This window comes from Anabrus simplex, chromosome X, assembly GCF_040414725.1.
Source record: "Anabrus simplex isolate iqAnaSimp1 chromosome X, ASM4041472v1, whole genome shotgun sequence".
Taxonomy (NCBI): domain Eukaryota; kingdom Metazoa; phylum Arthropoda; class Insecta; order Orthoptera; family Tettigoniidae; genus Anabrus; species Anabrus simplex.
The window spans coordinates 189,794,459-189,816,847 of NC_090279.1; the positions used below are offsets into that span (position 1 = coordinate 189,794,459).

Consider the following 22,389-nt stretch of genomic DNA (forward strand, 5'->3'; position numbering starts at 1 on the left):
GATGTACAAATTTTAACAAAGGGGCAGAAGACCCCAATCAAACCCTGGAGCACTTGCTCCAAATTACACAGTTAAGCCTCCTCGAGGCACACAACACTCCGTTTCCAAAAGAGCCACCCGCTCTTTAATTTAAGCCTCTCCCAGGCCACACCAAACTCCACCTTCAAGTTGTCCACAACAGACACAAACCCAGGGGTAAAATACCCAATCTACTGAGGTCTATTAAATGAAAAGCAGGTTAATTAAATGACCTCTAAAACAATTTGAGAGGAGGCGAACTTGCACTCCTAATACACTTTGATTTTAAAACCTACCTTGGCACTAGGCCGTTATTACAAGGGCTAATCCCATACTACAGAGGTGACTTAATAGCAATTTACATTACATTACGGAAGAAGAGGTTGAGAAACAATAAGTTCACCTCAAAACATTATGAGTGGGAGCTCGAGAGGGTTAGCACTCTCTATCCCAGTATGTAGCTTTTCAAGAGAATAGAAGAAAAGACTAGTTACATTTTAGGAAAAGGTTACATGGTGGAACGCTTCGCACCCGCCCCGAGAGTTAAACTGCTGAGCAAGAAAAGAAAGAATTTATTAATCGGCCATTACCTTATTGTTGACCGCTGCCGAAGAAAGAGGCGCCTCCCGCCTCCTGCTAGGTACTTAACACACTGAAAGATGGAACAGAAGTGGCCCAGAGACCCAAAAATCAGCAGTTTAAATACTCTCGCGGAAGTTTCTAGGCGTTAGGGGAAAGAAAACACCCGCCCACAATGTTTTATTGGATAGGACCCCGCAACAGATACAAGTTGGGGGAAAATACACCAGATTGGTCAGAAATTACTAAAAGAAATTCGGGATTGGATAAATCTAAAACAAGGGGAAAAAGAGGGGTAAACAGCCAACTTAAACCATAACAGAAAGAAATTTAACAAGAAACAAACTTTTGAAATAAAAATTTCTCCAACAAAATAGTTCTTTGACTCCGCACTAGGGTGCACTATTGTTGATCTTCAGTAGTGTCCTCTAGAAGAGAAAGTTCACACTTCTTACTTCAAGCGAAACAAAAACACATCAAAAGTGACACAGTTCAAAAACTCAAAATTTTCCACGTGGTGACATCTTCTGAGAAAGTAGAGAATTAATAGAGTAGATAAAGTTCAACCTTCCTCCAGAAGAGGAGTTTCAACTGGCGCAACTTTTAAATAAACGGTGTAGAGGTGTACCGCCCGGTACAGACCTCCCCCCCCAAAAGTTCCTCCAAGGGGTAACACAGAAGAACATAAACTTTTGTTTGAAAATAAGTTCCAAGTTTTGATGTTGAGATTAAGATAACTTGCAGAAGTATTTGAGAAATTTCTTAAGTCGGTTCCAAAATTTTGTTGTTGCAGGAGAAGTAAAGTCTTTATGTTTATAGAAGTTGAATTTCTGAAGATAAGCTTTTAATACTTAAAAGTGAAGGAAAAATTTGCAATGTCCACCAAATATTGCTGTTGAATTCCCAAGTGTAGTTATCTCTTATAGTAACTGTCCATGTAGTTGATGTTGATGAAGTTGGATGGCCGGACCGGCCGTTGCAGCTTGCGTCCAAAAGGAGGCCGCTCGGACCCCTTAAGTACCCTGAGATACCGCTCGCCCGCACTATGAGGGGAGCAGAGGTGTTGAAGCACGCCGCGCCCGCGGTGAACATATACAGGCTGCGGGCAAGTAGCACTTCGTGCGCCACACATCAGCCTTGGCCGGGAGGAGAGCTCCGGCTCGCCGTGCACATGTCGTCCTCGCTGGAGAGGAGGGGGCCCATCCCCCTCCCCAGTTACTGCACGGCGCCGCGCGGCTGCGGGGGCACTGAAACATTAAAGCTAGGCGGCAGAATTGTGTTGGACCATCATGTTTCTTTTAAGGGCACAGGCATGTAAAGAGATTGAGGGGCCAGCGGCGTGCAGATATCCATGGCATTTCATCTAAGCCAGCCACTGAGTGTAGTGGAGCAGGAGACGGGAGCGTGGTAATGGCCGTGGAAAGGACAGAATGGCAGTTTAACGGGTCGGGACAGGTTTTACAAAAATGCTTACATCTGAAACAAAATATTATAGGTAGTGCAGAATGCCTTAAAAATGAAACTCAAAAAAAATATAACCTTCATATCCTTTCAAAATAATATAAAGCAAGTTAACACAGAAATTACACCGGCTTCACCTGGGACAGGTGAACTCTAAATATCCTCTCGGTGGCTGGATTACTTAACAATAAGGTAACCGGCGTAAGAAAATCGAGAATGATACAAGGCCCCTGAAATCTGGGGGCAAGCTTGCCCGCGGGAACAAAATTTTTGACCATTACTTGGTCACCTACCTTTAAAGGGGTGGGTCTCCGTCCACGATCATACCTTTCCCTAACCTTTTCATGAGATACCTTAAGATTGGCTTTAGCCTTCTTCCAAAGATCTTTAATATTATCCGGATCTATTGTCTCGGGCAGAATGTCACTCAGAGACCAGAGGTTAGAGAGCGGCGTGTTGGGAACAAACTTAAACATCAAGGAAGCTGGAGTAAACTTGTGTGATTCATGAACCGCCGAATTCAAAGCAAAAGCTAACCAATGCAGGGACGTGTCCCACCTAGAATGATCTTCATGATGATAGGCAATAAGTGCGGACCTGAGATTACGGTTAACCCGTTCAGCCAGAGATGGTTGAGGGTAATAAGCAGAAGTGGTTACATGAGAGATGGACAAGTCAAAACAGAATTTACGAAAAAGATTTGATGTGAACGCCTTAGCATTATCAGATACAATATATTGGCACGGACCAAAAGAAGCAAAAATAGAATTTAGACAGGTAATGGTGGACTGAGCGGTAGCAAGCTTAGTCGGAAATAACCAAGAAAATCTGGTAAAACCATCTACACATACAAAGATGAATTTGTTGGCATTTCCCTTCGACTGGGGGAAGGGTCCTACATAATCAATATACAGGCGTTCCATGGGGCGCGACGCTTGATGAGAAGACAAAAGGCCTACTTTAGTGGACATGGTGGGTTTACTGATCAAACAAGATTTACAAGCTTTTACAAGTTCCCGAATTTCACCGTCCATACCTTTCCATATGAACATTTCACGAATCTTTTCACGAGTTTTAAAGATACCCAGATGCCCTCCTAATGGGGTCTCATGATAATACTTGAAGATCATTGGTACAAGAACTGCTGGAACAACAACTTTCATCATCTTATCATGCCTCGAAGGGCAACATAAAACACCATTCCTCAGAACATAAGGGACAACATGTTCCCCAGAAGAAAGGGTTTCCATTATCGGAGCCAGCGTCGGATCTTCACGTTGGTATTTCTCGATATCCCTAAAAAGCATGGGAGCATCTGTTAGGATGGCATTAACCTCAGATAGCATGGACTCGGAAGGTGATGAACTGTCGACCGGTTCGTGGGTCTCGACGTCGTTATGAAACATACGGCTGAGTCCATCAGCAACAACATTTTCGGTACCTCTGATATGTCTAACATCAAACTGGAAGGCGGAAATACGAATAGCCCAGCGGGCTATACGACCAGTACGACGCGGCCTACCTAAGACCCAGCTTAAGGCTTGATTATCTGTCTCCAGGTCGAATTTGACATGTTCCAGATAGAGACGGAACTTTTCTAAGGCAAATAAGACTGCCAAACCTTCGAGCTCATAGATGGAATACTTGGCTTCTTGAGCCGACAATGTCCTAGACGCATAGGCGATGGGTCGCCTCCCTAGTTCAGTCTCTTGAAGAAGGACGGCCGCTACTGCTGACGACGATGCGTCGGTTTGGACAATGAATTTCTTCGAGAAATCAGGCATAGCAAGGACAGGGGCATTACAGAGAGCTAATTTCAGATCTTCAAAAGCGGCTTGTTGAGAAGGTCCCCACTCGAATTTGATGCCTTTCCTACGAAGAAGGTTTAAGGGCGCCGCTCTATTAGCAAAGTTAGGAATGAACTTTCTGAAGAAATTCACCATACCAATGAACCTGGCGATACCTTTAATGTCCTTGGGAGGTTTAAAATCACGGATGGCCTGTGTTCTAGAATGATCGACTGCTACACCATCGGGTGACACAATATGCCCTAGGAATGACATAGAGGGCTTAGCAAAGGCAACCTTGGACAACTTAACAGTTAACCCAGCCTTACGAAGGCGATCAAGAACTTCTCGCAGATGATCTAGATGTTCTTCAAAAGTCTCTGAAAATACTACGACATCATCTAAGTAGTGATATAAGTACTCGAATTTGATGTCGGAGAAGACCCTATCTAGCAGCCTAGTGAGCACAGCTGCTCCCGTGGGGAGCCCGAAAGGCACGCGGTTGTATTCATATAAATTCCAGTCCGTGGCGAACGCTGTAAGGTGTTTAGACTCTTCGGCAAGGGGAATTTGATTATAGGCCTGATTTAAGTCCAAGATGGTGAAGAACTTGGCCTTACGAAACCATGAAAAACAAGAATGAAGGTCGGGAAGGGGCACAGATTGTAACACCACCTTCCGATTGAGAGCCCTGTAATCAATGACAGGCCTGAAGCCTCCTTGGGGTTTCGGTACTAGAAAAATAGGCGAAGAATACGCTGACTTAGAGGGCCTAATAATACCGTCCTTCAACATCTGATCGATGATTTCCTTCAGAGCCTTCATTTTAGGTGGAGATAGCCTATACGGTGGAAAACGGACAGGAATCGAATCCGTAACCTCAATTTTGTATTCAATAAGGTCAGTAACACCAAGAGTATCAGAGAACACCTCGGGAAACGACTGACACAGTTTGCGAATACTATCAGCCTGCTCCTCAGGTAGATGTCTAAGGTCTAACAACATCTCATCCTGGGTAGGCGAAATAGAAGAACATGACACAGAATTACACTTTAATAGTGGTATTTTACAACTAGAAGCAAATTTGAATGTGCACGACCTAGACTTGAGATCGAGCACAAGACCAGTGTGAGAGATAAAGTCAGCTCCCAATATAATGGGGCAAGACAATTGCTTGGCCACAAACAATTTAATTTTCCATGTAAACTTAAAAACACGAATTTTGACCAGTAAGGAACCTAGAATTTCTAATGGAGATGAATTAGCCGAAACGTATTGAACAGGAGAAGAGACATAGTCAGGAAGTTTACAAACCGATTTCAATTTAGAATACCATTCAGCCGCAATAATCGAACAAACACTACCTGAATCTAAGAGAGCTGTTATAGGCTCGTTATTTAACTCAATCTTAAGAAAAGGAACAGGTGCGGGGGTATCCGCCGCAATCCTAAGACATTCTTTAGGGCATTCAAAAGATGAATTTGAAGGCTGATCGTTCTCTGCATTTACGATCTGTTTACTAGGGGCTGAGTCTCGGGAAGATGGATTAGTCGACTCAACCGAAGCCACTAGTCACTTTTTATTATTGGCATAGGTGGAATTTGCACCAGAAGTTGAGCAGGAGGGGGTGCTATTTGAGTTCGGACAATTCTTGGCGATATGTGAGAAGGCCCCACATTTAAAACAGCCTTGTGCTGAACCAGCTCCATTATTTGCCCTACTACTTTTGACCAATGGACATTTATTGCGAAGATGGTCAGGCGACCCGCAAGCATAACATTTACGGGGTGTGACTGGTCGGCGAGGTGGAGGCCGAGTGTTACTAAAGGAAGGCGGGGGTTCTTTCGCTACACGCCAAGAATCGGCGTATCTAACTCCTTCCGCTGAGACGGCCAACGCTTCAAGTTCAGAAAAAGTTTGCGGGCACGCCGCAAAACACAAGTATGACCTATAAGATGGTGAAATGCCTTCCACAATAGCTTGTACAATTTGGTCCTCAGGGAAGTGAAGAGCAAACACCCTGGTATAAAACTTAATGTCTTGTATGAAATCAGCCAAGTTTTCATCCAACCTCTGTACTCGATAATAGTATTTCTGAATCAGAGATGACCTTGCGCGGGCAGGAATAAAATTAGCAAGTAGATGTGCATGAAAATCTTCGATGGATGACTGTTCAGCTATGGCTCTTACTATTTTGTCGGAGAGAATACCAATAGCATACGGATAGATAATTTGCAAGATTTGACATGGAGACAGAGAAAAAACAAGGGCATGATCCTGAAATTCCACTAGAAATCTTAAAAATGAAATTACGTCACTGGTGGTATTAACAGAAAACTTGGATATACCTCTGAGCAACATTGCCAATGGATGAGGCAAGCTACTAAATCCGGGTGACATAGTAGGTAAAGGTTTCAATGGCAAGGCAGTCAATTCAGAACGGATGTTACTCAATGATGCACGACGTTCAGATTCGTTGTCCAATGGGGCAGGGATAGTTTGAGCAGCAACGGTCATCCTATTAACTTCTCCCTTGGGAGGCGCTTCCTCACTACCTGCATTCACTATGGTGGGTTGATCAGATTTGGGAGGAACTTCCCCAGTTAACAATTGAGTGACCTTACTAGATAATTCAGAAATATTTTCCAGGAGCGTACTAGCTTCCTTCCTCTGAACGTCATTCAGTTTTAGAGACAACAGATCGTTAACCCTATTCGAAAAATGATATAGCCTGCCTTGCACACGCTTAATTTGATTAGGAGACGGATCATTTTCATCAAAAAAACTAACTACAGAAGCTAGCCCAGTAATATTCTCCGTGATCGTGGAAAGAGAGTCGTCAATTTCTTTCTCTCCCAAATTGGGGATGGAAATGGGCAAATCAAGAGACTCTCTAAGCTTGTTAGTGTCTATTGCAACCGTGCCTCCAGATTGCACATTTCTGATAGTTAATTCATAGATCAACTCCTCCTTGCGCAAATAGTTAAGAAGGAGAACATCGCGAGGGCCGGGCATGGTGACAGAACAATTTTGAAAAACTCAAAAAATTCCAGCAACTGGGAAAATAGTTAGAGTTCGGAACAAACAATGTTTAGCCGTCGAAAGGGGCTAAATTGAGACCCATTCAGCCACGCTCTGCTACCACTTGTTACCGTGTTTTAGCGGTAGGTAGAGGTGTAAGAAGGTGCGGGCGTGAATGGGTTTTCAAACTACGGAATCAAAGTTAATGTAAAATTTAACGAGGTTATATTTTCTTTTCAATATTAAGTAATAACAAAGAACAGGTACTTAGTAGCCAAAACACAATTTGAAATGTACAATTACAGGGGTTACAGAGTTTGGGCTTCGAGCCCAGAGTTCACCATTCTTGAGCAACTAGCCCAACTTTCCGATGTACAAATTTTAACAAAGGGGCAGAAGACCCCAATCAAACCCTGGAGCACTTGCTCCAAATTACACAGTTAAGCCTCCTCGAGGCACACAACACTCCGTTTCCAAAAGAGCCACCCGCTCTTTAATTTAAGCCTCTCCCAGGCCACACCAAACTCCACCTTCAAGTTGTCCACAACAGACACAAACCCAGGGGTAAAATACCCAATCTACTGAGGTCTATTAAATGAAAAGCAGGTTAATTAAATGACCTCTAAAACAATTTGAGAGGAGGCGAACTTGCACTCCTAATACACTTTGATTTTAAAACCTACCTTGGCACTAGGCCGTTATTACAAGGGCTAATCCCATACTACAGAGGTGACTTAATAGCAATTTACATTACATTACGGAAGAAGAGGTTGAGAAACAATAAGTTCACCTCAAAACATTATGAGTGGGAGCTCGAGAGGGTTAGCACTCTCTATCCCAGTATGTAGCTTTTCAAGAGAATAGAAGAAAAGACTAGTTACATTTTAGGAAAAGGTTACATGGTGGAACGCTTCGCACCCGCCCCGAGAGTTAAACTGCTGAGCAAGAAAAGAAAGAATTTATTAATCGGCCATTACCTTATTGTTGACCGCTGCCGAAGAAAGAGGCGCCTCCCGCCTCCTGCTAGGTACTTAACACACTGAAAGATGGAACAGAAGTGGCCCAGAGACCCAAAAATCAGCAGTTTAAATACTCTCGCGGAAGTTTCTAGGCGTTAGGGGAAAGAAAACACCCGCCCACAATGTTTTATTGGATAGGACCCCGCAACAGATACAAGTTGGGGGAAAATACACCAGATTGGTCAGAAATTACTAAAAGAAATTCGGGATTGGATAAATCTAAAACAAGGGGAAAAAGAGGGGTAAACAGCCAACTTAAACCATAACAGAAAGAAATTTAACAAGAAACAAACTTTTGAAATAAAAATTTCTCCAACAAAATAGTTCTTTGACTCCGCACTAGGGTGCACTATTGTTGATCTTCAGTAGTGTCCTCTAGAAGAGAAAGTTCACACTTCTTACTTCAAGCGAAACAAAAACACATCAAAAGTGACACAGTTCAAAAACTCAAAATTTTCCACGTGGTGACATCTTCTGAGAAAGTAGAGAATTAATAGAGTAGATAAAGTTCAACCTTCCTCCAGAAGAGGAGTTTCAACTGGCGCAACTTTTAAATAAACGGTGTAGAGGTGTACCGCCCGGTACAATTATTATTACGAAAATTGAATGTCAGATTGGTAATACAGAGCTGGAACGGATTTAATTAAGGTGCAGCAAAGCTAATGCTGTGATCTTGTAATTGCGATCATCAGTATTCTGTAAGAAAGAAGTCAACTTCCGGACGAAACTTTTTTCGCTTTTTTGCTTTACGTCGCACCGACACACATAGGTCTTATGGCGATGATGGGATAGGAAAGGCCTAGGAGTTGGAAGGAAGCGGCCGTGGCCTTAATTAAGGTACAGTCCCAGCATTTGCCTGGTGTGAAAATGGGAAACCACGGAAAACCATCTTCTGGGCTGCCGACAGTGGGATTCGAACCCACTATCTCCCGGATGCAAGCTCACAGTCGCGCGCCCTTAACCACACGGCCAACTCTCCCGGTCCGGACGAAACTATCTTTACAACGATCTGTTTTCAGATCAACTTTGCTTTACGGGAGTGAAAGCTGGGTGGACTCAGGATATCTCTTTGATAAGTCAGAAGTAATGAACATGAAAGTAACGAGAATGATCGCCGGTACAAACAGGTGGGAACAATGTCAGGAAGGTACTCGCATTGAGAAATAAAGGCCACATTAGGAATGAAATCGATTGATAAAGCTGCATGCATAAATCTGCCTCAGTAGTGGGGTCATATGAGGGAAATGGAGGCGGATAGGTTATCTAGGAGAATAATGGATTTGGTCATGGAGGGTAAGAGAAGTAGAGGGAGACCAAGACGACACTGGTTAGACTCACTTTCTAATGATTTTAGGATAAGAGATATAAGAACTAAACGAGGCCAAGCAACTAGTTACAAATAGAGGATTGTGACGGCGATTACTAAATTCACAGAAGTTTGCAGACTGAACGCTGAAAGGCATAACAGTCTATAGTGAAAATGCATGTTATTATTATTATTATTATTATTATTATTATTATTATTATTATTATTATTATTATTATTATTATTATTGAAATGAAATGGCGTATGGCTTATAGTGCTAGGTGTGTCCGAGGACATGTTCGGCTCACCAGGTGCAGATCTTTTGATTTGACTCCCGTAGGCGACCTGCGCGTCGTGATGAGGATGAAATGATGATGACAACACATACACCCAGCCCCCGTGGCAGCGAAATTAACCAATGATGATTAAAATTCCCGACCCCGCCGAGAATCGAACACGGGACCCCTGTGACCAAAGGCCAGCAATTTCTAGATCCTAATGGGTGGGTAGGAGATAGGGATCTGCGCTCGGATGGCCTTCATTTAAACCGCAGTGGTACGTATAAGTTAGGAAATTTGTTTGGAAGGGTAATAGGGAGGTACATTCAGGGAAACGGGATGGCCTAGGGAGCGGTGATAAGGGAACAGGGAACTGGAAATCAAGTAGGGATGACATAAAATTGTTAGTGTTGAACTGTAGAAGTATTGTAAAGAAAGGAATAGAATTAAGTAATTTAATAGATATATATTTACCAGATATTGTAATAGGAGTTGAATCATGGCTGAGAAATGATATAATGGATGCATAAATTTTCTCACGGCACTGGAGTGTGTATCGTAGAGATAGGATAGGAAAGGTGGGAGGGGGAGTTTTCATTCTGGTGAAAGAAGAATTTGTAAGCTACGAAAAAGTTAAAGATGAGACACATGAAATTCTAGGTGTAAGGCTGATTTCTAAAGATAATAGGCAACTTGATATATTTGGAGTGTACAGATCGGGAAAGGGTAGCACTGATGCGGATTCGGAATTATTTGATAGGAAAGTCAGCTATGTGGGAAACGACATGGAAAGAAATGTGATTGTAGCGGGAGATCTGAATTTGCCAGATGTAAATTGGGAAGGAAATGCGAACGACAGGAAGCATGACCAACAAATGGCAAATAAGTTAATATGGGAAGGACAGCTGATTCAGAAAGTGATGGAACCAACCAGAGGGAAAAATATCCTGGATGTGGTGCTGATAAAACCAGATGAGCTCTATAGGGTGGTATTAGTGATCATGAAGCTGTTTTTGTGGTAGTTAAAAATAAATGCGATAGAAAGGAAGGTCTTAAAAGTAGGACTGTTAGGCAGTACCATATGGCTGATAAAGCAGGTATGAGGCAGTTTCTAAAAAGTAACTATGATCGGTGGAAAACGGTAAATAAGAATGTAAACAGACTCTGGGATGGGTTTAAAGAAATTGTTGAGGAATGCGAAAACAGGTTTGTACCTTTAAGGGTGGTAAGGAATGGTAAAGACCCACCTTATTATAATAGAGAAATAAAGAGACTAAGAAGGAGGTGCAGACTGGAAAGAAATAGAGTTAGAAATGGCTGTGGGAGTAAGGAGAAATTGAAGGAACTTACTAGAAAATTGAATCTAGCAAAGAAGGCAGCTAAGGATAACATGATGGCAAGCATAATTGGCAGTCATACAAATTTTAGTGAAAAATGGAAGGGTATGTATAGGTATTTTAAGGCAGAAACAGGTTCCAAGAAGGACATTCCAGGAATAATTAATGAACAAGGGGAGTGTGTATGTGAGGATCTTCAAAAGGCGGAAGTATTCAGTCAGCAGTATCTAAAGATTGTTGGTTACAAGGATAATGTCGAGATAGAGGAAGAGACTAAGGCCAAAGAAGTAATAAAATTTACATATGATAACAATGACATTTACAATAAGATACAAAAGTTGAAAACTAGAAAAGCGGCTGGAATTGATCAGATTTCTGGGGATATACTAAAGACAATGGGTTGGAATATAGTACCATATCTGAAGTACTTATTTGATTATTGTTTGGTCGAAGGAGCTATACCAGATGAATGGAGAGTTGCTATAGTAGCCCCTGTGTATAAAGGAAAGGGTGATAGACATAAAGCTGAAAATTACAGGCCAGTAAGTTTGACATGCATTGTATGTAAGCTTTGGGAAGGCATTCTTTCTGATTATATTAGACATGTTTGTGAAATTAATAACTGGTTCGATAGAAGGCAATTCGGTTTTAGGAAAGGTTATTCCACTGAAGCTCAACTTGTAGGATTCCAGCAAGATATAGCAGATATCTTGGATTCTGGAGGTCAAATGGACTGTATCGCGATTGACATGTCTAAAGCATTTGATAGGGTGGATCATGGGAGACTACTGGCAAAAATGAGTGCAATTGGACTAGACAAAAGAGTGACTGAATGGGTTGCTATATTTCTAGAAAATAGATCTCAGAGAGTTAGAGTAGGTGAAGCTTTGTCTGACCCTGTAATAGTTGAGAGGGGAGTTCCTCAGGGCAGTGTTATCGGACCTTTATGTTTTCTTATATATATAAATGATATGAGTAAAGGAGTGGAATCAGAGGTAAGGCTTTTTGCGGATGATGTTATTCTCTATAGAGTGATAAATAAGTTACAAGATTGTGAGCAACTGCAACGTGACCTCGAAAATGTTGTGAGATGGACAGCAGACAATGGTATCTTGATAAACGGGGCTAAAAGTCAGGTTGTGAGTTTCACAAATAGGAAAAGTCCTCTCAGTTTTAATTACTGCATTGATGGGGTGAAAGTTCCTTTTGGGGATCATTGTAAGTATCTAGGTGTTAATATAAGGAAAGATCTTCACTGGGGTAATCACATAAATGGGATTGTAAATAACGGGTACCGATCTCTGCACATGGTTATGAGGGTGTTCAGGGGTTGTAGTAAGGATGTAAAGGAGAGTGCATATAAGTCTCTGGTAAGACCCCAACTAGAGTATGGTTCCAGTGTATGGGACCCTCACCAGGATTACCTGATTCAAGAACTGGAAAAAATCCAAAGAAAAGCAGCTCGATTTGTTCTGGGTGATTTCCGACTAAAGAGTAGCGTTACAAAAATGTTGCAATGTTTGGGTTGGGAAGAATTGAGAGAAAGAAGAAGAGATGCTCGACTAAGTGGTATGTTCCGAGCTGTCAGCGGAGAGATGGCGTGGAATGACATTAGTAGACGAATAGGTTTGAATGGCGTTTATAAAAGTAGGAAAGATCACAATATGAAGATAAAGTTGGAATTCAAGAGGACAAACTGGAGCAAATATTCATTTATAGGAAGGGGAGTTAGGGATTGGAATAACTTACCAAGGGAGATGTTCAATAAATTTCCAATTTCTTTGAAATCATTTCGGAAAGGGCTAGGAAAGCAACAGATAGGGAATCTACCACCTGGGCGACTGCCCTAAATGCAGATCAGTATTGATTGATCTTGCTAACCATTTTGCCATTGATCCGGACATTATTATTATTATTATTATTATTATTATTATTATTATTATTATTATTATTATTCATAAGTTAGAGGTAACAGACATGAAAGTAGCAAGAATAATAATTGCTATGCTAGTACAAACAGGTGGAAACAATGGCAAGGGTATTCGGAATGAGGAGATAAAGGCTAATTTAGGAATGAACTCGATGGATGAAGCTGTACGCATAAACCGGCTTCGGTGGTGGGGTCATGTGAGGCGAATGGAGGAGGATAGGTTACCTAGGAGAATAATGGACTCTGTTATGGAGGGTAAGAGAAGTATAGGTAGACCAAGATTACGATGGTTAGACTCAGTTTCTAACGATTTAAAGATAAGAGGTATAGAACTAAATGAGGCCACAACACTAGTTGCAAATCGAGGATTGTGGCGACGTTTAGTAAATTCACAGAGCCTTGCAGACTGAACGCTGAAAGGCATAACAGTCTATAACGATAATATATGTATGTATGTATATTATTATTATTATTATTATTATTATTATTATTATTATTATTATTATTATTATTATTATTATTATTATTATTATTATTATTATTATTATTATTATATGCCTTTGGGGCGAGACCTAGTGTTTACAGTGCACTATGTCTTCATGTATGGGCTAGAACATATTTGTTAATTTTCATTGATCTGTCTCTTTTATCCTTGGCTTTGACAATATGAAAGTGACCGAGGTATTAGCGATGCCATTCCTTATGCAGCCAGTCCCTGCTATGAATGGTGTGACAATATCGCTCATAGGGTCGGTTGATGCATGCATTTCCGTGGGTTATACAGACTGATATGCAACAGCAACTTCTGGCTCGCTGAGGAAAACAACGGGAAACTACCTCACTCCTCATTTCCCTAGTACGCCACTTCATTGACGCCTAGGCTATCTATGACAGCTGATGGCAGAGCTGTGGAGGATCAAACGAGCCTTCGGGTTGAATACTCAACACTCAACACACATTATTATTATTATTATTATTATTATTATTATTATTATTATTATTATTATTATTATTATTATTATTATTATTATTTAATGTTATAGACGAGCAGCGGGGACTATGAAAGGTTATTAGCCTCCGCTAGTTGATCTCCATTCTGATTGCGCTGTCGGAGTAATGGTTTCAGGCGACTTTGAGATTCAAAGTTACGAACAGTCGTTACTTCTTTTGCCAGGTGTGATCATCGAGGACACTTTTAGCGCATCTGCCATAATACGACCTTGAAGAAAGTTTAGCCGCTGCTGCTTGGAAGTGCAAATAAGCAGGCGGACAGGATAGCCTGTGTCTGGGAATCCCAAAGAGATTGGGGGGGGGGAGTTGAGGTAGACTGAAGACTGGATGCTCAAAAGAGAATGTATCTCCTGACAGACCGCTTAGTCTGCAGGATGGAGCGAGTCTGGAAGTATGGCGCGGCTGTGGGGCTGTTGGTGTTCTTCGCAGGGAACTGCTTCGGGGTAAGTGTTACTGGTGTCAGGAAAACATACACGAAAATAAGTCTTCACAGCAGTTCCTGTGCGCTGCAATTGCAATGAGTCTTAAGGATAATTACTTGTTACCAATGCAGTAGACAAAACTATAAAGAAACCGGAGTTCAAACTAGGTCCATCGCGTTCTTCAAATTATTATTATTCGTCATAAATCCTCGTCCAATTTCATTTTTATACTTAGCTTTCTTCATCACTGCACGCTGACTTCCATTATTGTGTATAAAATTACCTTCGTAAGGACCAAAATATATTCAGTAAAATAGGTAAATAACTTCTTTCACTGTTGAGATAAAATCTGTCTTGCAAAACCGTACTGACTTATTTTTAATATTTGACGTGCATAATAATAGTAATAATAACAATAATAACATACATTATCATTATAGACTGTTATGCCTTTCAGCGTTCAGTTGGCAAGCCTCTGTGAATTTACTCGACGATTGTTAGACTCAGTTTCTAACGATTTATCACTCCTGAGAGTGTTTATAAAGTGGTAAGATATCCCTAGCACACATAGGGGTGGGGTTGGGAGGAGTTGAGATATAAAAATAATCGAAAATAGTATCAAATCCATAGTTTGTCACTGAAGTCGAAGTTCAGAAGAGGTGGAAAAAAATGTCCAGAATGACCAGTATGATGGATGCATGAATTTGTGTTATGTTACAGCACAGCTCTCAGCCAAACTTGGTAAACATATGGCATATTGGAAGGAATAAACAACAATGATTGCTGGTACAAAGGCAGGAGGGTACTCGGAATGAGGAGATAAAGACTAAGTTAGGAATGAACCCAATGGATGAAGCTGCACGCATAAACCGGCTTCGGTGGTGGGGTCATGTGAGACGAATGGAGGAGGATATGTTACCTAGGAGAATAATGGACTCTGTTATGGAGGGTAAGAGAAGTATAGGGAGACCAAAACGCTGATGGTTAGACTCAGTTTCTAACGATTTAAAAATAAGAGGTATAGAACTAAATGAGGCCACAGCACTAGCTGCAAATAGAGGATTGTGGCGACGTTTAGTAAATCCACAGAGGCTTGCAGACTGAACGCTGAAAGGCACAACGGTCTATAATGATAATGTAGGTATATACTATCATGAAGAAATACGGGTGGGGTGGGGTAAAATAACCCTTAGTGAGGGTGACATGTTAAACTAATCGAAAATGACCAATTTTAGCGTCGAATCGCTGAGATTAATAGTGACACTCTGGTTGACATTTAAGTCTATGTTCTGCTCGTACCGGCATGGAGGGTAAGAAGGCGTTAAAAGAAAATGAACAAAATTTCCGAGATTATGGATGTATGTGAGAATTTTCCAGTATAGCTCCACACCAAACTAGGCTCATACACTATATCAATTATTATCTAATAAAAGAAAAACCACTGTGGTGGTAAGACACCCCTAGCACCCGTATGGGAGGGGTTGACATGAAGACAGTTATTAAAACGACCGACATTAGTGTCGAATCAATAGTTGGCGGTGTCGCTGAGATGAATATTGTGAAACTCTGCTTGCCGTTTAGGCCCAACATCAAACTCCATAACTAAACTACAAAAATCTTCAACTAAAAAATCGTTCGTAAAATATCTGTCAACGTTTCTACAAAAATTCGCTTCACGCATAATTAAAAGGCAATACAAATCCTAAAAGTAAACATTCAGTAAAGTGATGGTGGTGGTGGTGATTATTGTTTTAAGAGGAAGTACAACTAGGCAACCATCCTCTTCAGTAAAGTGACCGGACAGCACCGGGTACTACAGTTAATAAATAAATAAATAAATAAATAAATAAATAGTCTACCTCTGTGGTGTGATGGTTAGTGTGTTTAGCTGCCATCCCCGGAGGCCCGGGTTCGATTCACGGCTCTGCCACAAAATTTGAAAAGTGGTACGAGGGCTGGAACGGGGTCCACTCAGCCTCGGGAAGTCAACTGAGTAGAGGTGGGTTCGATTCCCACCTCAGCCATCCTGGAAGTGGTTTTCCGTGGTTTCCCACTTCTCCAGGCAAACGCCGGGATGGTACCTAACATAGGGCCACAGCCGCTTCCTTCCCTCTTCCTTGTCCACCCTTGCAATCTTCCTATCCCCCCAGAAGGCCCCTGTTCCGCATAGCAGATGACGCAACCTGGGCGAGGTACTGGTCCCCTCACCAGTTATATCCCCCGACTCAATGTCTCACACTCCAGGACACTACCCTTGATGCGGTAGAGATGGGATCCCTCTCTGAGTCCGAGGGAAAAACCAACCCTGGAGGGTAAGCAGATTAAGAAATAAATAAATAAATAACTAGATAAATAATAAATAAATAAACACACTGCAAGATGGGTCTAGCATGAGTAAATGAAAGTAGAAGCAGTCTCGATTGGGACACAGTTATGGTTCTTGAACGTAAATCTATCAGCGCGGATAACTTGTATTAACACTCTTAAATGTCAACCGGCTAAACCACATCTTTCATCATGCGCGATGACCACAAGAGATAGCCAGATGGCGTCAAATTGAAATGTCTGCACACGGTAGCTGAGGCCATACGATTATTATTATTACCACAAGAGATATAACGTCGGGTGTTCTAATTCTCTGCGCGAGTGAGGTAAACGTAATAACACTAATAACTGTGACCTCTACACGTGTTCACAGCAATAAAACAATAATACCACAATTCTGAGCGGAAATGTCGAAACGAAATGGCGAATGGCTTTTAGTGTCGGGAGTGTTCGAGGACATGTTCGGCTCGCCTGGTGCAGGTCTTTCTGTATGATTCCCATAGGCGACTTGCGCGTCTGGATATGGGATGATGATGATGATGAGGTAGGGAGAGAGGGGAAAACACTGTGCAGCATCTGACAGCATCATCTAAACTTCATTTTTACCGACGGCTCGTATATCTTCTCTCAGGCACTCCATCCATCTCTTCCTCAGCCGACCTGGACGTTTCTGTAAGCGTGAGTGCCCATCCTGTAATACTCTCAGCGTCCTCTCTGACCACGTGACGATACCAGCGCAAGCTCACTTCCCTCATCTTGTCAGGAATTAAGACAATTTTGAAGGTGCTCCGCATCTGTAGCTTGTACGTAGGCCAGATCTAATTTTCTGGCTCTTGCCTTGTTTGCCTCTTTATCCAGTCCGTTGAGTTGGATCCATTCTCCCTGGTATTTGAACTTCTCTTTCCTTTTTACTGTCCATGTTTTACCTCCATGTTGTGCTTGTACTCCACATATTCCGAGTTTCTTACGAGACTTTAAGATCCGCTTTTTCAGCTATTTCACTTGATTGCTAGGTTCTGTGCTTTCTTCACCATGTGTATTCCACTATATACATGGCGTGTGGCTTTTAGTGCCGGGATGTGTCCGAGCACTTCGGCTCGACGGGTGCATGTCTTTTGATTTGACTCCCGTAGGCGACCTGTGCGTCGTTATGAGGATGAAATGATGATGAAGACGACACATACACCCAGTAGCCGTGCCAGGGGAATTAACCAATCATGGTTAAAATTCGCGACCCTGCTGGCAATCGAACCCGTGACCCATGTGACCAAAGGCCAGCACGCTAACCATTTAGCCATGGAGCTGGACTGCATTCCACTTATTCCTTCCAATTTCAGAGCTTATTCCCTGGTTTTCATTATTTTCTCCAGTACGATGTTGAACAGGATCAGAGATAATCCGACTCTTTGTCCGAACCCTATCGTTATTTCAAACTGATCAGAAATTTCTCCTAAGAACTTTACTTTCCATGTGGTGTCTATCAGTGTTAGTTTTATCATTCCAAACTCCTCTAAGACACTAAATAAGGTTGTATTATGAACCCCGCATCTCTTCCTTCACCGCGTTCCAGGATACGACGTCACCAACATTTAACATTTTCCCTAAATCTGACACACATTTTATCCCTTTCAGACCTGAAAGAAAACTGGAGGTGTGAATTTTTGTTTGTACGTCAAGAACTGACTAAAATGCTGCTCAATACACATATTAATAGTTTATTTTACAAAATAAAAACTAACATCCTAAAAACAGGACCCACACAATTGTGCGTATCAAAATTCAAAACCTCGTTGTATCACGTACGATGGTGTAGCTTCAAAATTTACGTTCACTAACCAATGTACACACTTCATTGAATATATTCCGGTATTCAGTAAAGCTTCTAGATTAATATAAACGCAGTAAATAAATACTTACTTTCGGCACTACTGCTTCCTGCCATCTCGCCGATCAACTGTGCTTTTTAAACTCTTCTTCCTTCGCCCTGGCGGTCAAGCGCATACTAAAATCAATTGAAATACATGCCACGTGTCCTGCACAATCACTGCAGTCCGGTGTAGCGCCGAAAAAACATCAAATACGGTCAGGGATAACTAAAATACGAACCCGCACAATTGTGCGTACTCGGTCTGAAAGGGTTATATCGCCATTTTTGTGGTTCCAGCGATCACAGTCTTCTCTTTCTACACCGCTACTTGCACGCCTACACTGAGTGTCTGATGTGTTAGGAGATAAAAACGATAATTTTACGTTGCAGAGCTGTATTTCAAGGTGGGAAGATTCGTTGTCGAGAAGAAGAAAGACGTTGTGGTTTTGTTTGATCGTTTCGGTGTTAAATCCTTTCAGCAACTGTTCAAATAAGACGGACGTCACCCAGGCCTTCTTATTAGCATACCACTTCACACCCAATAAATTCATGTCAGTATTTTTGAAGCAGCATGGTTTCGTGTTATATTCCTATCATTTTAAAGGTAGCTCTTTCCCTTTGTCACCCACAGCGTTGTAACAAAACAAATGTGCAACTCTGTCCTTCGTCAGCTTATCCCCTTTACACGCCCGTCTTTACCGGGTTTTACTGTTGTAACTACAAAGACTCACGCACGAAATACTATCAGTTGTGTACAGTTATATTTAAAAATTATACACACAAACTAATAAACTGCCATCTTGGACAAAACACTGCTACGAAGAAGAAAAATAAGAAGAAGACTGCCACATTAGCATGTCAACCAATTAGCAACACAACAAAATCACAACATGAGTTTACACACTTGACTAACGATTTTCACAAGCACTCTCGCTAACAACTCAAATACACTCCCAAGATTGTCTCTTTATATACCTTGCCTGGCCAGGCTTCTAGAAAAGTATGACACAACATGTTTTCTCGAGTCTCCAATAACTTATGTACGAATGGATAAAACATTCTATAAGACTCTAGTGATAAATATGCATTGTTCTGGACTATTAACCTGCGTTGCACAACAGTACATCGACTTTATACATCATATTTACAGATAATAACACATTATATACTATTAATTACTTCTTACATTGAATAAAGTCTTGTTAATATACACACAGCAGAAGTATCGTGACATAACCTCACATGTTTTGTTACATAAGACAGATCATATAACACATAAATAATAAATTATACGACCACGACTTATACCAAATAAAATCCATACATAACTACGTAAATAATAATACTAATAGACGTAGGCAACTTCATAACCATACCTCACAAATAATAATAATAATAATAATAATAATAATAATAATAATAATAATAACACCTGCTGATCGAGCTCGATATTTCCACTATTTATCCATGGATTTAGAGAATAGGGATGTACTGAAACACTACCGATAGATGTCTCACGTGTAGTACCCGGTATGCGCTTATCGATCGTCATTTGTTTATATGTGTTTTTAATGGAAGTTACCTAGTTAAATGCTGAAGTTAAAGATTTAATATATCGTTACGACGGCAAAGATGACAAGAAAATTGTGATGCCTGACTATTGCTGTGTTCCAATGACCCAAAATCAAGGTCGACCGTATTCATACCATCAATTTCCTAAGCAAGATGTTTTCCGTAAAAAGTGGTTGCATGCGATTCGTAGGCAAGACCTACGAAATAAAAATATGACTCCTCATATCAAAGTCTGCTCGAAACATTTTACAGTTGAAGATTATGTCATTACTGAAACTGGTAAGTAAGCTAATTAGTACTAATTAAGAAATAATTTTATAATAAGGTAGTACATCCTGAAAAGTTAATATGACCTATTTCAATAATTTTAGGCGAAAGACGAAGACTTAAGGAGAACGCTGTACCTTCGATATTGTCATGGTATGGCACCGGTACCTTGGAAATAACTCTGAGAGCAAGAAGATATAAGAAGTATAAAAACAGCCATAACACCGTGTGCGGTACGGTACCCTGAATCACACAGTGACCTATAATTTGACACTGGAGCACCATCAATTTCAGACTTCCTGAACATTACTTCCAAATTTGAAATTTTTATACCGGTATTTGTCTTATGGTCCGAAACAAGATCCTGAAACTCGTGCGCTACACGGAAATGAAGTTCAGTCGTACTGGATGTAGCCCCAGGCACTGCTGTCACACAAATGTCGTGCCTTATGTACGCCTATAACCGGCAAAGAAAAGAAAAAATACCGTATTACGAATGTTTTCAAAATGCTATTTGTACTTTAAGAATTCAATCTTAACAAAACAAAAAAAAAAAAAAAAAAACGCTAAAAGAAGGAATTGCTGCATTTATTCCTTACTGGTACCTGTCAATCAACTCTTGCATTTTTCCGGATATTTTTTCGCCTCTTTTCTTCAATTATGCTTCCAAATCCGCAATCGTCATTGCACCTATACCATTTCCCGTCTTGTTGAAAACATTAGTAGAATATGGTAACTCAATGTTAATGCATTTAAAGCAAAAGTTTCGTTTCGATGACCGCAAATGTAGGAATACTCCATATAAGTCTCATGTAAAACAATCGAGCAGCGGAAAGCGCATACCGGGTGCTACCATTACGCTGCCTAGCGGACAAGTTTTGCGTGATACATCCCTATTGTTTCCAAGTTATACTGGTCCCTTACACTTGCGTCAACATGCCTGTGTTCAAACGTTTAATTCGGTATGTTAAACTGATATTCTCCTGCTAAAGCACGTGGCAGTAACGTGAGGTACGGTAAATCTTAACAAAGTGGAGACAGAATGAGGTAGTTAATTGAACGATACAGCCCTGGTCCGAAGTTGTGCGTAATTTCCTCTTTATCTCGGTTGCATATTGTTGTTCATCTGAGACCGGAAGTCACATTGTAGCTGAACACTCATGAGATCAATCGTTGATGATAATCTCTCTTATTACCTGTTCTATCGAAAATAATAAAATGGCTCTTTAATTAAACCATTTAACCGAAATTGAAATGGCATGGCAGCCTTTAAAACAGTCAGTTAATGATTAGTCCCTTATTATCCTCCGCTCTAAAAGGTACACATGAGAAAAACATTTTTAGAAGTTGATGTCCATTAAGGCTGGTAGTTTCCCGTCAAGGTTGGTCATGTATATTTTGTGGGAGGGTAAATTCACTGTTTCGACTTCCTATAACCCACCAAACCAGTCCGGGATTTAGAAATAATATTGACCCGAGTACCTACCCAAGGAAAGATATAAGTTTAGTAGAAATATATAGATTAGTTTCCCAGTCATAAGAATTCAACAAACGGTCAAACAGACAAACCGACAAAAAAGGTAAAAAAAAGTCCGCTCGAACTTAGAGTGAAAAACGGTCCGTTAATTATATCTCCCTTATTAATCCTCGTATTGAAATGATGCACAGGAGAAAAACGTTTACATTAAGTTTGGTGCGTATATTTTGTGGAAGTGTAAAATCACGGTTTCATATAAACCCCAGTGAGTTCAGGGATTTAGAAACAATATTGGCCCTAAAACCTAGCCAAGGACAAGTGGATACTAAATATGAAGTTTGGTAGATATATATCCAGCGGTTTTCAAGTTATAAGAACTCACACAAACAGACACCAAAGCTTAAAAAAATATGCAGATGGTCATTATTACACCTGAAACGGATAACTGAATGAACATTTCGCCAAAATAGTCAATGTACAGACGCACGTCCGTTACGATTTTATTTATATAGATAATGTCAACGCCTTTCTGGGAGACATTCTTAATACATCACCTGATTTTAAAATGCAAAGAATAGTGATGTCGAGTGCTTAACATCTTTGAGTGTGCACACAGAGCAGACAGTAGGAAACAAACTATGTGCAAGTTGCTCCTCGGTCATTTAATAGATGACGAGAGGCCAATTACTCTGTATTGTGTTGTCATTAATAT

General features: G+C 40.9%; 1 protein-coding gene across 1 annotated transcript in view; it reads left to right on the top strand.

Moving 5' to 3' along the window:
- The first annotated feature begins 14,047 nt into the window (after positions 1–14,047).
- Positions 14,048–22,389, top strand: part of LOC136886508 (phenoloxidase 1) — a 60,634-nt gene continuing 52,292 nt past the window's right edge. The window contains exon 1 of the mRNA XM_067159323.2: positions 14,048–14,190. Within this exon, the coding sequence (XP_067015424.2) occupies positions 14,089–14,190 (102 nt within the window). The 5' untranslated portion in view covers positions 14,048–14,088. The remainder of the gene's footprint in view (positions 14,191–22,389) is intronic.